Source organism: Osmerus mordax, chromosome 19, assembly GCF_038355195.1.
Source record: "Osmerus mordax isolate fOsmMor3 chromosome 19, fOsmMor3.pri, whole genome shotgun sequence".
Taxonomy (NCBI): domain Eukaryota; kingdom Metazoa; phylum Chordata; class Actinopteri; order Osmeriformes; family Osmeridae; genus Osmerus; species Osmerus mordax.
The window spans coordinates 6,699,598-6,711,109 of NC_090068.1; the positions used below are offsets into that span (position 1 = coordinate 6,699,598).

At 50.6% G+C, this 11,512-nt stretch overlaps 1 protein-coding gene across 1 annotated transcript in view; it reads left to right on the forward strand.

Moving 5' to 3' along the window:
- The first annotated feature begins 266 nt into the window (after positions 1 to 266).
- stk10 (serine/threonine kinase 10) overlaps positions 267 to 11,512 on the forward strand; it is a 30,363-nt gene continuing 19,117 nt past the window's right edge. Inside the window, exons 1-7 of the mRNA XM_067257693.1 lie at positions 267 to 412; positions 6,848 to 6,936; positions 7,675 to 7,859; positions 9,419 to 9,583; positions 10,025 to 10,086; positions 10,418 to 10,498; positions 11,390 to 11,492. Coding sequence (XP_067113794.1) covers positions 374 to 412; positions 6,848 to 6,936; positions 7,675 to 7,859; positions 9,419 to 9,583; positions 10,025 to 10,086; positions 10,418 to 10,498; positions 11,390 to 11,492 — 724 coding nt within the window. The 5' untranslated portion in view covers positions 267 to 373. The remainder of the gene's footprint in view (positions 413 to 6,847; positions 6,937 to 7,674; positions 7,860 to 9,418; positions 9,584 to 10,024; positions 10,087 to 10,417; positions 10,499 to 11,389; positions 11,493 to 11,512) is intronic.

Here is an 11,512-nt window from a genome sequence, read left to right on the forward strand (position 1 = left end):
TTCCCGGATACATTCTTTTCCTTATAAGTTTATTAGGGTCAGTCGTTAAGTAGTGCTCCACAAACATTCAACAGTGTACCCCACTGTACTGTGGTCTCCAGCAGGATACCCGAGTCCTGCTGCACCAGATAGTGAGCGTCCTCTTGTGGAAGGACTTGTACACTGCATTCGGTGATATTTGAGGGAGGAGTCCGAAGGATAAGCGGCTTGACTGAGCGTAGACGCTCCAGCTCAATGCGAAGCACTTTACCATTGCGCTGCACAGAAAGAGGCGACCATTCCCTAATTTCCCACCCAGACAGTAGACACCGCAGCATCCAGAGGGGGATATTTAGAATCTTTGTTCAAAGGTGGAATCACTCATCGACCAATTATGTCTTATCAAGGCAAAAAGAATATTCCAAAGATCACAGTAAGTAAAACATTATATCTGCCTGACTAGCTGTTGCAACTTGCTTGGTTTAGTAAATCAGTGCTTATGTGTTTTTTTTCTTCTGTTAAGCCTCTATTCGCCACCATACGATTCTCGTACACATTTAGACGCATGCATTTCTTATCAATTTTGCATTTGTCTCCATTGTCAGAGTTTGGGCATTGCCGGTGCAAGATGAAATATACTATTGCAGTGTGAGATTGCATGATTGGCTGCCATAGTGACAGCCGGGGAGACAGAACAAGGCGTTTTCTTAAAGGTATCTTGCATCCTCTTTGTTGAGGTTAGATGGTTTGCCGTGCGCACTAGTACATGTGCCAACACCGGCTCATGTACCTGGATGGTTTTATTTTCAGGCCGATGCTTTTTCTTGTCAATTGTAATATTTTCACAAAATCACAGTCGAAAGTACTAGGACAGCGCTTTTTGATGAACACCGTAGAAATATATTTCAGAGTGAAGAGTATGATGACTAAAAAAAGCAATGAATAGGTATAAATGAGGGTATCGTATCAATTTAACTAACCTAAAAATATCAAAACACATTTCAATGTTCAAATACATGTTTTCAATGGGAGATTACAACAAGATATATTAACCCAACTGTGTGTGTGTAGACGGACGCAGTACAGAGAGAGAAAAAATCTCCCACGCCCATTTATGATCACTGGCTATAACCCGCATGTTAAATGGGGCATTCGGTCTAGATTCTGCAGCACCAACGCAGTGAAATAGAGCCAGGCTGTCTGTGCCTCAAGGGTTCGAGGTTGAGTCCAGGGCAGCGTAGCACAGATACATGGTGCCGCATAACGAGAGCATGCTGGAAATGGCTGCGACTTCATTGTTGCAGCTAAGGGCTCAGGGTGTTGTTCTGTTTCAGGGGAGAGACGCCCTTTGTCTCGTCTGATATTGGGGAGGGGGGGGGGGGGCTTGATACGGAATGGCCTGTAGGGGGTCCTGTGATTAGCACGGCATCGGTGTCGTGAATAAAGAACGATGAGAGGCTGCTTGAGTCTGTCTATTGCATTTATACTTTGACTTTTAAGGATGTACGACCTGCATGCAATTGCACCTGCTGCTTCTACAGAAGACTGTTCGCCCAACCTTTGGAAACACTGATGCTCTCCCTCTCTCTTATGACCTACATTGTGCTTTACCAGTTGGATCATCGGAACCCCAATTGACAAGCTATATGCCAATGGATTTGACAAGAGCATTTTAATCATTGTCAATCATCATAACCTTCCAGCCTGCCATAATATAGTTCGGCGGCCGCTATTTTACCTCACGACATGCAGAAATCACTCATAATGGGCTTCTTACTATACTTGGACCTCCAGTGTATCCTCTCTAGGCTTTTCTGCACTATAATTCCAGCTGTTTTCTCCTGTCTGAAGGCAGCAGCGGCCTAGTCAGATTTCTAGGTGTGGTTGACTTTTTCCATCTCCTCACAGAAGCCTAGTGTTGCACACCGTACATGTCATCAATAATCCCCTCCAGCTGGAAGCTGCATATGTGGGCAAGCCCGACAGGAGCTATCCGGGGGAAAGAGGCCTTATAGCTCCGTTTTTTTTCGGCACCACAAAACATGCCCTGTCTTCCCCATGTCGGCTGCAAAGTGGGCCTGACTGCAAGCTAAACACCCTGCTGTGGCCACCCTGCTATTGCCACCCCCCTCACCATGGCGACCGACGTAGGGCCGCGGAATAATACTACCCTGGTTACAGGCATTTTCCTGCTTCCTACATGGAGGCATTCCCCCTCCTCCTACTCTGGGAAGGAGGGAGGGTTGGGGGGGAGGGCAAGCAGGCCCCAATCACAAACAGATTGGAGTGTTAGCTACCATGGAAACCGTGCCTTAATCACAAAATCAAGACGCTTGCTACAGGCCCCCTCTGAAATTTGGCAGCCAGGCGATTCATTTGAGAGTGATAAGTCCTATTGTTTTGACTTTTCCATAAAGGAAAAGAAATGCCATGCACTTTTGAGCAAAGAGTAAATATTTTTGGTCACTAGGCAACAGTTATGGCTGAGACCGAGGCAATGACTGGCTCTCTGAGGCAGGATGACTTCCCTCTTCCGTGGCTGTCCGCTCTGCTCCGGTCAGCTCACACACAAGGCTCTCACTGCTAATGGACTCTCCTGTCCTGTCCTCTTGGCCCTGCATGTTTGGCTGTGGTATGTTCCCTGTGAGCAACACATGTTAGCTGTTCCCAGTCCAGCACTGCAGAAAGGGCTCCCAGAACTAGCTTGTTGCCTGCTCGTGTCCTAGATGTGTCTTCTTTGTCACTTTATAGTACACCAGCTAGGTGGAAAAAACCTGCGCAGCATTTTACTGTGACAAACATTCATCCTGTGGTCTATTTCTAGATTAATTGTGATGGCCGCAGGCTTACATAATGGTGAGAGAGGCCAGTTTCCTGCAGGAAGCTTCTTTCTCAGATGTCCCAGTATTCTGGAAGCTTGCAGCCAACACTATAGGGATAACTATCTCATGACAAAGTGCTGCTCGGAGAACTTTCCCGCTAATACCTGGCTTCCTGTTTCAGATAAACCTTTGGGAAAACTGATTTAGAGCAACTGTACTGTACGCAATCGTTCTGAGAATGTGGAACACGGGAAGAAAGATTATTGGGTGAATGGATGTTATCCATTTCTGACCTTTTCATGAATAAATGTGGTTTAGATGTACTTTTGTGTGGGTTACAATGACAAATACTGTCTGCAGTTCATTAAGATTTTATTCAATATAAATTTGGGGCGACGTACTGTCCGGTCTGAGTGACCTCATTATATTTTATCATTAGGAAAATCTCAAAATCCTCATCCCTTGCAGAGCGCTGCTTTATGTAAAGATTAAACTATTTAACAAATCCTGTGATCTGTTTGAAGTCAACATCTCCCCTCGCCCCTCCCTCCCTCACCATATCCCTCCCTATCATGTTATTCGTATCGCATTCCCACAGTAGCGTATACTAAGATCTGGAATTCCTGGAATGAACCATTACATCAGTTTCACAACTGTACTTATATTACTCTTTCGTAACTGGAGTCCAGCGATGGATGTCTTTCAACAGTGACCTCTCAAAGGGAGTTATCAATATGGTAATAACATAGCTATTTTCCTATATTGAATCATACTTCATGGATCTATCCATGACACCGTGTCTATTTCAGCTGACTGGGGGCGGGGCCACTCATCGTTTGACTGACAGGAGAGGTCATGTGCTCACCATCTGCAGTCACCAAAGTCATGTGATCAGGATGGATAGCTTTGAGGTTGACTAAAGTGGATGAAGTGCACCTAACCGTGAACATACATTAAATGTCTGTGTTGTGTTCACATTTTTTTGTGAAATGTAAGAACGGGCGAATGCAGGCTTTCTTTCTGAAGAATAGGATTCTTGATTTATTGATATGTGTCGATTTAGGTGTGGACGGTAGGTACATCAATGTCCAGACATTGTCCCCCGTCAATAGCTGTGATTGATCTGAAGGAACACCGCTGCTCCTACTGATGAACTGAACGGTCCAGTGAGCTCCAATCTCCATCTTCACAGCACAGTGCTGTGAAGCGCAGCACAGTTCTATATAACTATACATCACAATGTATAGTTGTGTTTCTACTAATGTGAGCCACACATTGCCAGCTCTATCTGTCTTCCTTGAAGTGCACAGTCACACTTTTCCAAGTCGAATGCTTTACCACAGACAATGCCAGACTGGTTTAACGGAATGCTTGGTGTTAAACAAGAATTAATACAGTAGATCATTTTCCTCAAGACATATCAGAGTTATAGGTCATAACAAAGGAAGTGGAATGTATTGCGAAAACCACAGAGGACTTTGGCTTTCATTCTCCTCATGCTTTCAGTGGGCGAGGGACGTACTCCACATTTATAAATCAGAGCTTTGGTTTTACTTACTTAGCCCAAGGGAATGACTGGAAGCAAGGATAATTAAACTTTGGCCATATCGTTGTTTTGTTAGCCTATCCCACTGAGTTATCATAATATCCCTGCATGGTATCATATCCTATCACATGATGCTACATTGGCACAAATTGTCTCCAAACACGTATGAAAATGAATCAAATCATGGCCTTAAGCAGCTGCCTTCTGTTATTTTCGAGTGGAGAGAGCAATTTATTCAGCTGTATTAGCCCTTAGAAGAACAAAAATGATTGGAGCCTAGTCAGTAAAATTGGACAAACGTGTGAGGTCAGCCAGCTGAGTGTTGGAGAGTGATAGTTAGAGGTTTTACCACAGCCTCCAATAAAAAGCCACACCGTATGATTACTCTCCAATTGGGACTTGACTTATGAAGTATATCTGAGAAGTAATAAAGTGATGTGCATGTAGCGCGCTGGTGGCGAAGGGACAATGGAGGCCGGCATTTGAAACTGCTGAGTAACACGATGAGGAAGGGGTGGGATGGAAGCTATCGATCGTGGCCGTGATTGCGACCTCGCGCTGTCATCGGAGCCCTGTGGAGGACACTGATGGATGTTGGCAGAGGTTATGGCCCACTGCAGAGGCTGGTACATGTGGACTCCCCCCTTTCCTGCAGCACTCGGGTCCTGGGTGAGGCTCAGAGTATCAGCCCTGCACCAGGGACACAGCTGGGGCATAAGGCTGTCCTGGTTATGGTCCTGGCTGTGGGTGTTTGATAGCTTCACACGCAGCACACATGCATTAGTCACTGTATTTAAACCAAATGGGTATTCGTTATGCAATTCATTTCGAATCGAGCAAAAAAAAACGAAACGTTGTCGTCGAAAATTGCTGTCTCTGCTCATCCTCCCATTTCTGGGCTGTTCACAAGTTCCAGGACGCCAGTGCTGCTGCCTGGAGGACGGTTAGCGTCGACAGTAGCCTAAGTACAGTTCCCCGGGCGCCAAACTCTGAGCTAGCACACTAGTCTGGGGCGAGGCCCCCACAGAACGCTGACTCAGCTCCGAGCCGCAGCATCAGAATGCGCACGCTCGCGCACGTGGACACGCGTGCTGTGCGCGCTGCAGATGCCCGTGCGCGACTCGGGCCGGGCGCGCTATGCGTGCAGTGCAGCATGGCTTCATTATCGAGCGGGAGGGTGGGGCCGCTGTCTGACTGACGGGGCCTGGGCTCCACGCAGCCCGGGCCGTAAATCAGGGCGCACATGTGCTGACGGGAAAATATGGAACGGCCCCTAACCCTTACTGCCTCGTGAACCGAACCTAGCCGTTTTACGCAGTGTAAAACGATAATGGTTTCCATGCACACTGTGGGCTCCTAACACGCTTCACAAACCGTCTGTTATCACCCAACCGTTCCCTGGATGTCGTCCGGGTTCTGGATATGACTGTGTCACTGTCTATCAGAGTTCAGACTTCCCTGCATGTTTCTGACTGGATGTCGGTCAGCTTCGTCATCAATGTTACATGCAGGGAGGACCCTGGTGGTTCGAGAGGGAAAGGCTGAGAAACCTCTGGGAATGGGCGTTGTCCAGCCCAGGCTTGCTGTTGCCCCAGTAAGGCTCTGTCTTCCTCCTCTACCCCTCCCCCCCCCCCCCCTCTCTCCCCCTCTGTCCCAGAGCCAAGAAGCAGCCAGTCCTGAGGTCTCAGTCATTCTCTGTCACACTGTGTTATGTTGCCTGCGAGGCGTGTCACAACCAGACATGCCAGCCTCTCTCTCTCTCTCTTTCTCTCTCTCTCTCTCTCTCTGAGGGCTCTTTCACATTGAACGCGTCACCAAGGAGACGGCGTGCCAGTGTATGTCTCTGGTGCAACGCCCTGATCAGACAGGTCACATGGCCATCGTGAGATCAGGCAGGCCAACATAGAATTCCCCCCAGTCAATGCTGAGCTGTTGTTTCATTCCAGCGACAGACACCCCAAATCTATTCCTAACCAAGTGGCTCTATTGAAATGGGTTCATCCCAAATCATGCCTTTCAAAGTCGATTCTGGTGTGTTCTCACTGTTCCCAGATCAGGGCTTGGAGACAGACTACCTCAGTAGCACGTAACAAGGTTATCAAGCGCAGTGGCTTTATGCTGTCTGACTGCAGTAGGTCACCCTCCCCTTTCTCACCCCTCCTACAGGGTAAAATGGGTTAGTGTGTGTGGGCCAGTGAGTCTTCCTCTTGTCAGCCTCGACGTGTTTGGATGGGAGAGTCCGTCACGGCAAACAAACGGCTCTGGTTTCACTTCACAGCTGTCGACGAGGGCGTTGTGCAAGAACGGCGTCCTGAACAAAAAAAAGAGAGAGAGAGGGTGTGAATAAACTCGAAAGAGCCCCCAGCTTCCAAGACCAGCTCAGCTCCCGGTAGAATACTGATCACGAGGTTGCTGTGGACCTGCTAACGTTCTCCATCTCTCTCTCTCTTTCCCTCTTGTTCTCTCCCCCCTCCGTTGCTTCTTTTCTTTCCCTCTCTAGAGCGACAGGCTGCTGGTCAAAGGCGGGCGGATCGTCAACGATGACCAGTCCTTCTTTGCTGACATCTACATGGAGGATGGCCTCATTAAGTAAGCACCTCTCTTTTCCTCTCTTCTCTCCTCTCCTCTCTGTTGCTCTCCTCTCTGTTCCTCTCTCCTCCTCTCCTCTCTTTTCCTCTCCTCTCATTATCACAACCACCACATCCCCACGAGCAGACAGAACTGCCTGGTGTTGGGCGGAGATAGCACTGGGTTATGGGGTTGCTCCACCAACCCCCCTGCTCGGTGCCCGATGGCCTATTCCCAGTGCCAGGGCCTATCGGTGTGCCAGGCTAGAGGCCTGGGCCTGTTTAAAGCTCTGCATTCTCCCCTCCCACGACTCAGAGGAGCTCTCTCTGTAGCCGTGGGCTTTTCTTCTTCCCTGTGCTCGTTCCCTCAGCCCATTAGGCCTTTTGTCCCCCCGTCTTCTCCTGTGATAGGAGGAGCAGTGGTGGGGAGGGCGCAGCCCGCATACCAATGAAGCAGGCTAGCGTCGGGCTGCTGTCTCTGGGCTGCTCCCCGCTCTCTCCCTCACCCCCGCTGCCAGCTTACAGGCTCGGGCTGAGTGCGAACCGATCTTTATCCTTTACGCAACAACCCGTATTGCAGGGATCACCGCAGATATACATGCCTGCAGTTTGACTGACGCTGGCACTGTTGCACGCCGGGGGGAAAACGACCCGGAACGTTGATGCCGTTCCTGGCATTTTGAGGGTCGTTTCTCTGCGGTCTGTGCCAAAAGAGCCCCCGAGTCACTGACTTGTGTCTTCTCCTGTGTGACCCCCTCAGGCAGATCGGAGACAACCTGATCGTCCCAGGAGGGGTGAAGATCGTCGAGGCCAACGGGAAGATGGTGATCCCTGGAGGGATAGACATCCACACCCACTTCCAGATGCCCTACCGTGGGACCACCACCGTGGACGACTTCTACCAGGGCTCCAAGGCTGCCCTGGCCGGGGGCACCACCATGATCGGTGAGGAAGACGAGCGACAGGGGAAGGAGGAGGAGAAGGAGAAAGAAGACGAGGAGGAGGAGGTGGATAAGGAGTAGAAAGAGGAGAAAGAGGAGCGGAAGGAGGGGGAGGAGCAGGAGGGCTAGGAGGAGGAACAGCAGGAAGAGGAGGAGGGATTGGGCTAAGCCTCTGATTAGAGGCACTGGTAGGGGGGTGTTGGAGTCTTGGGGTATCACAGTGGCACACCCCAGGGGGCCCTGCGGGGGGGGGGGGGGGGCAGAGCGGCTGTCACATGATATTACAAGACTGGCATCGATTGCATCCATATTAATTAATACATACTACTGTCTAATTGAACAATGTGCCTGAGTTTCCCTGGATTCACTGTAGACCAGAGGAGGTTATCTTATAGTAGGCCGGAGAGATTCTAATCCCTGCACTAGGTAGAGAGAGGGGGAGGGAGGATAGTAGACAAAACACAGCCTAGATTGTGTGAGAGAGTGAACTCGTGACAGCTTCATTCAGAAAACAGGAGGGGAATAGTGAGAGAGTTGAGGAGAAAATAGAAAGAGGAGGATAGAGAGAGGAGGGGGAGAGAAAGATAGAGAGGGGGGTCTGGCTACAGTGAAGCCTCCCTTAATGAGGTAGAGTGGGCAGTGGTCCAGGGGACCACACAAAGGGCCGGAGGGGCGGGGGGTGGTGGAGGGGCGCAGACAGAGGCATACATAGTGAAACACAAGTCCCGTGGAAATAGACATGCAGTGTGACTCACTCCCACACACACACACACACACACACACACACACACTCACTGGCTGCCCAGAGCCAGCAGCTGGTACATAGCAAAGTCTCATTCTGATCAACTGGTACTTAAAGGAATGGTGTGGGCCTTGTTCAGAAACGAAAAAACCCTCCACCACAATCACGCACTGTATCCAGGCTTGGATAGACCAAACTACAACACACAAAGAGAGGTTCAGTGAATCAGCGTCGTAAACAACAGAGCTGTGCTAGCCTGCTGATTCATCCTGGATCCAATTAACACAGGCAGAGCCGCTGAGGAGATGGGAGGGTCTTTAATGGGATGAAGAGCTAGCCAGTCAGGTGGCAGGACAGCAGGCGGCCATTGCTACTGAAGCACAGCAGAGACTACAGGGACCCACCAGGTCCAAATATCCCTTTATCTCTCACTGGTCAGAGCTCATTAATGTGCTACGTGCTAGCGACGAGAGGCTAATGGTGACCTGGAATCACCCTCAGACACAAACTGGTTGTGGCGTCTGACAGCACTGGTGGCAGTGCAGGCTGACAGGCAGACAGGAAGTTATATAAGGCACGACAACATGGAGACAGAGGACGAGGAGCACCGGAAGATATTGTCCTTTAATAACACGGCTCTCACCCTCCCTCCCTCTCACCCTTCCTCCCTCCCCCCATCCCTCTCTTCCTTTCCTTCCATCGTCTCCTCCGGGTCCCCCTGCTCCCCCTTTCTCTCTAACCTCTATACCTCCCTCTCTCCACTCCCTTCTCCCTCCCCTCCTCTTCCCTCTTGCCCCCCCCCCCCCCCCCCCCCTCCACAGTGGACCATGTGATCCCGGAGCCGGGCTGTAGCCTGATGGAGGCGTTTGACCAGTGGAGGCAGTGGGCCGACGAAAAGGTCTGCTGTGACTACTCCCTCCACGTGGACATCACCCACTGGAGCGACAGCGTCAAGCAGGAGGTGGACACCCTGCTCAAGGAGAAAGGTACCTCCACCAACCTCCCCTCCCCCCCATCTCCACCCCACCCCCCTTTTGAGGTCCCTCCAGTCCCATGGTATGGTGGACATGCTGTGCATTCTATACCTAATCCTCTGTGGTGGAGGGGTGGTGGTGGTGGGGGGCGACCCAAGCAATGGCAGCAGCCCGGGGCAGCAATCAGCTGTGGCCTCCTGCATGATGGGTCTGGTCCACATGGCTGCGTGTACTGTGGTCTCTCTGGAACCAGCCCAAACACCGCTGTCCAGAAGAGCCCAGTCTTGTTGATGTTAAGAATCCTGTAGGCATGATATTTCAGATTCTCATCGTAAAAAAGGGAATTCCCTTGACTCTCTTTCTCTCTCCCCTTCTGCCTCTCTTTACTCCTCTCTCTCTCTCTCTCTCTCTCTCTCTCTCTCTGTTTCTCTCCTTCTGTACGTATCTCCTCAGGTGTGAACTCCTTCCAGGTCTACATGGCTTACAAGGACTTCTACCAGATGAGCAACAGTGAGGTAGGGCACCCTCTCTCCTCATGATGGCCCCAGTCTCTCCTCAGTCACCAGCATGGTGGCCCACCAAACCAAGGCCGAAACAGTCATGTATCCAGTTCAGGCAAAGCTGGTTTATTTACAGTAACATGCCACTAAATTTGGACCTTTTTTGGTGGTCACCAAGTAATTATGGTTTGTCATAGATGACATCATGGTAATTGTGGGCTTCGGGAGTTGATGGGTAAGATGAGGAAGGCTCCGGCTTAGATGACCATGTTTAAGATGGTTTTTGGAGGAGAGAAAGTTTTTCGAAAGACAACTTTTAACCCTGTGTGTGTGTGTGTGTACACAGCTGTATGAGATCTTCACCTTCCTGGGGGAGATGGGCGGTATCGTCCAGGTCCACGCAGAGAACGGAGAGATCATTGCTGAGGTAAAACCGGGCCTCCACCTCTCCGTAACCACCTCTTCATCTCCGCAGCCCTCCCTCCCTCCCTCCCTCCCTCCCTCCCTCCCTCCCTCCCTCCCTCCCTCCCTCCCTCCCTCCCTCCCTCCCTCCCTCCCTCCCTCCCTCCCTCCCTCCCTCCCTCCCTCCCTCCCTCCCTCCCTCCCTCCCTCCCTCCCTCCCTCCCTCCACCCAGTCTCCCATATGGTCATGCCTCACCAACTAGTCACGCATCCTCCAGACCCCTCCAGAATAAACACAGCTCAGAGATAGTGGAAAGGAGAGACTGAAGAGCGGGTTTAGAGGAGGACATACTGTACAGGCGAGGATTGAAGTGAACATAAGTCTCCACTTGGAAGGACTTTAGAGTCCTTTGCGGATCTTAATTCTTAATTTCCTCAGTGTTGTGTGTTTGTCTATCTGGTCAAACGGCTTTCTCGTCTGCTAAGCTAAATTAGCTTAGCAGTTTATCTCGTTTGTCAAGGGGAGTCCCCAGCTTTAGCCTGAAGACGTCCGTACCAGCAGACTGTGTCGTGACCCAGGGTTAGCTCAAAGCTTCTCAGAGACCCCGTGGATCAAGAGGTTTTAGCTAGTTTAGTCGGCGATCCTCGGTTCCCCTCTGCTACATCTGCATGGAGACAGCTAAGCACAGTTATCTAATGGACGGTATCATATTGATTCAGGGGTCAACACAATCAATCCAGTCGCCTCTCTGCTGGTCTCTCTCACTCTGTGCGTGCGGGCGTGTTGGTGTGTGTCTGCGTATGTGTGTGCATACGTCCCATCGTCCGTCCGCGTGTGTGTACGTGTGTGTGTGCCAGCGGCTGGGGTGAAGCAGGGTAAACTCATCTTGTGCGTGTGCGTGTGTGTCCCTCACAGGAGCAGGCTCGCATGCTGCAGATGGGCATCACTGGACCAGAGGGCCATGTTCTCAGCAGGCCAGAAGAGGTGAGGACAGCACTCTATGAACTGGGGGGGGAGGGTGTGTGTGTGCGTGTGTGT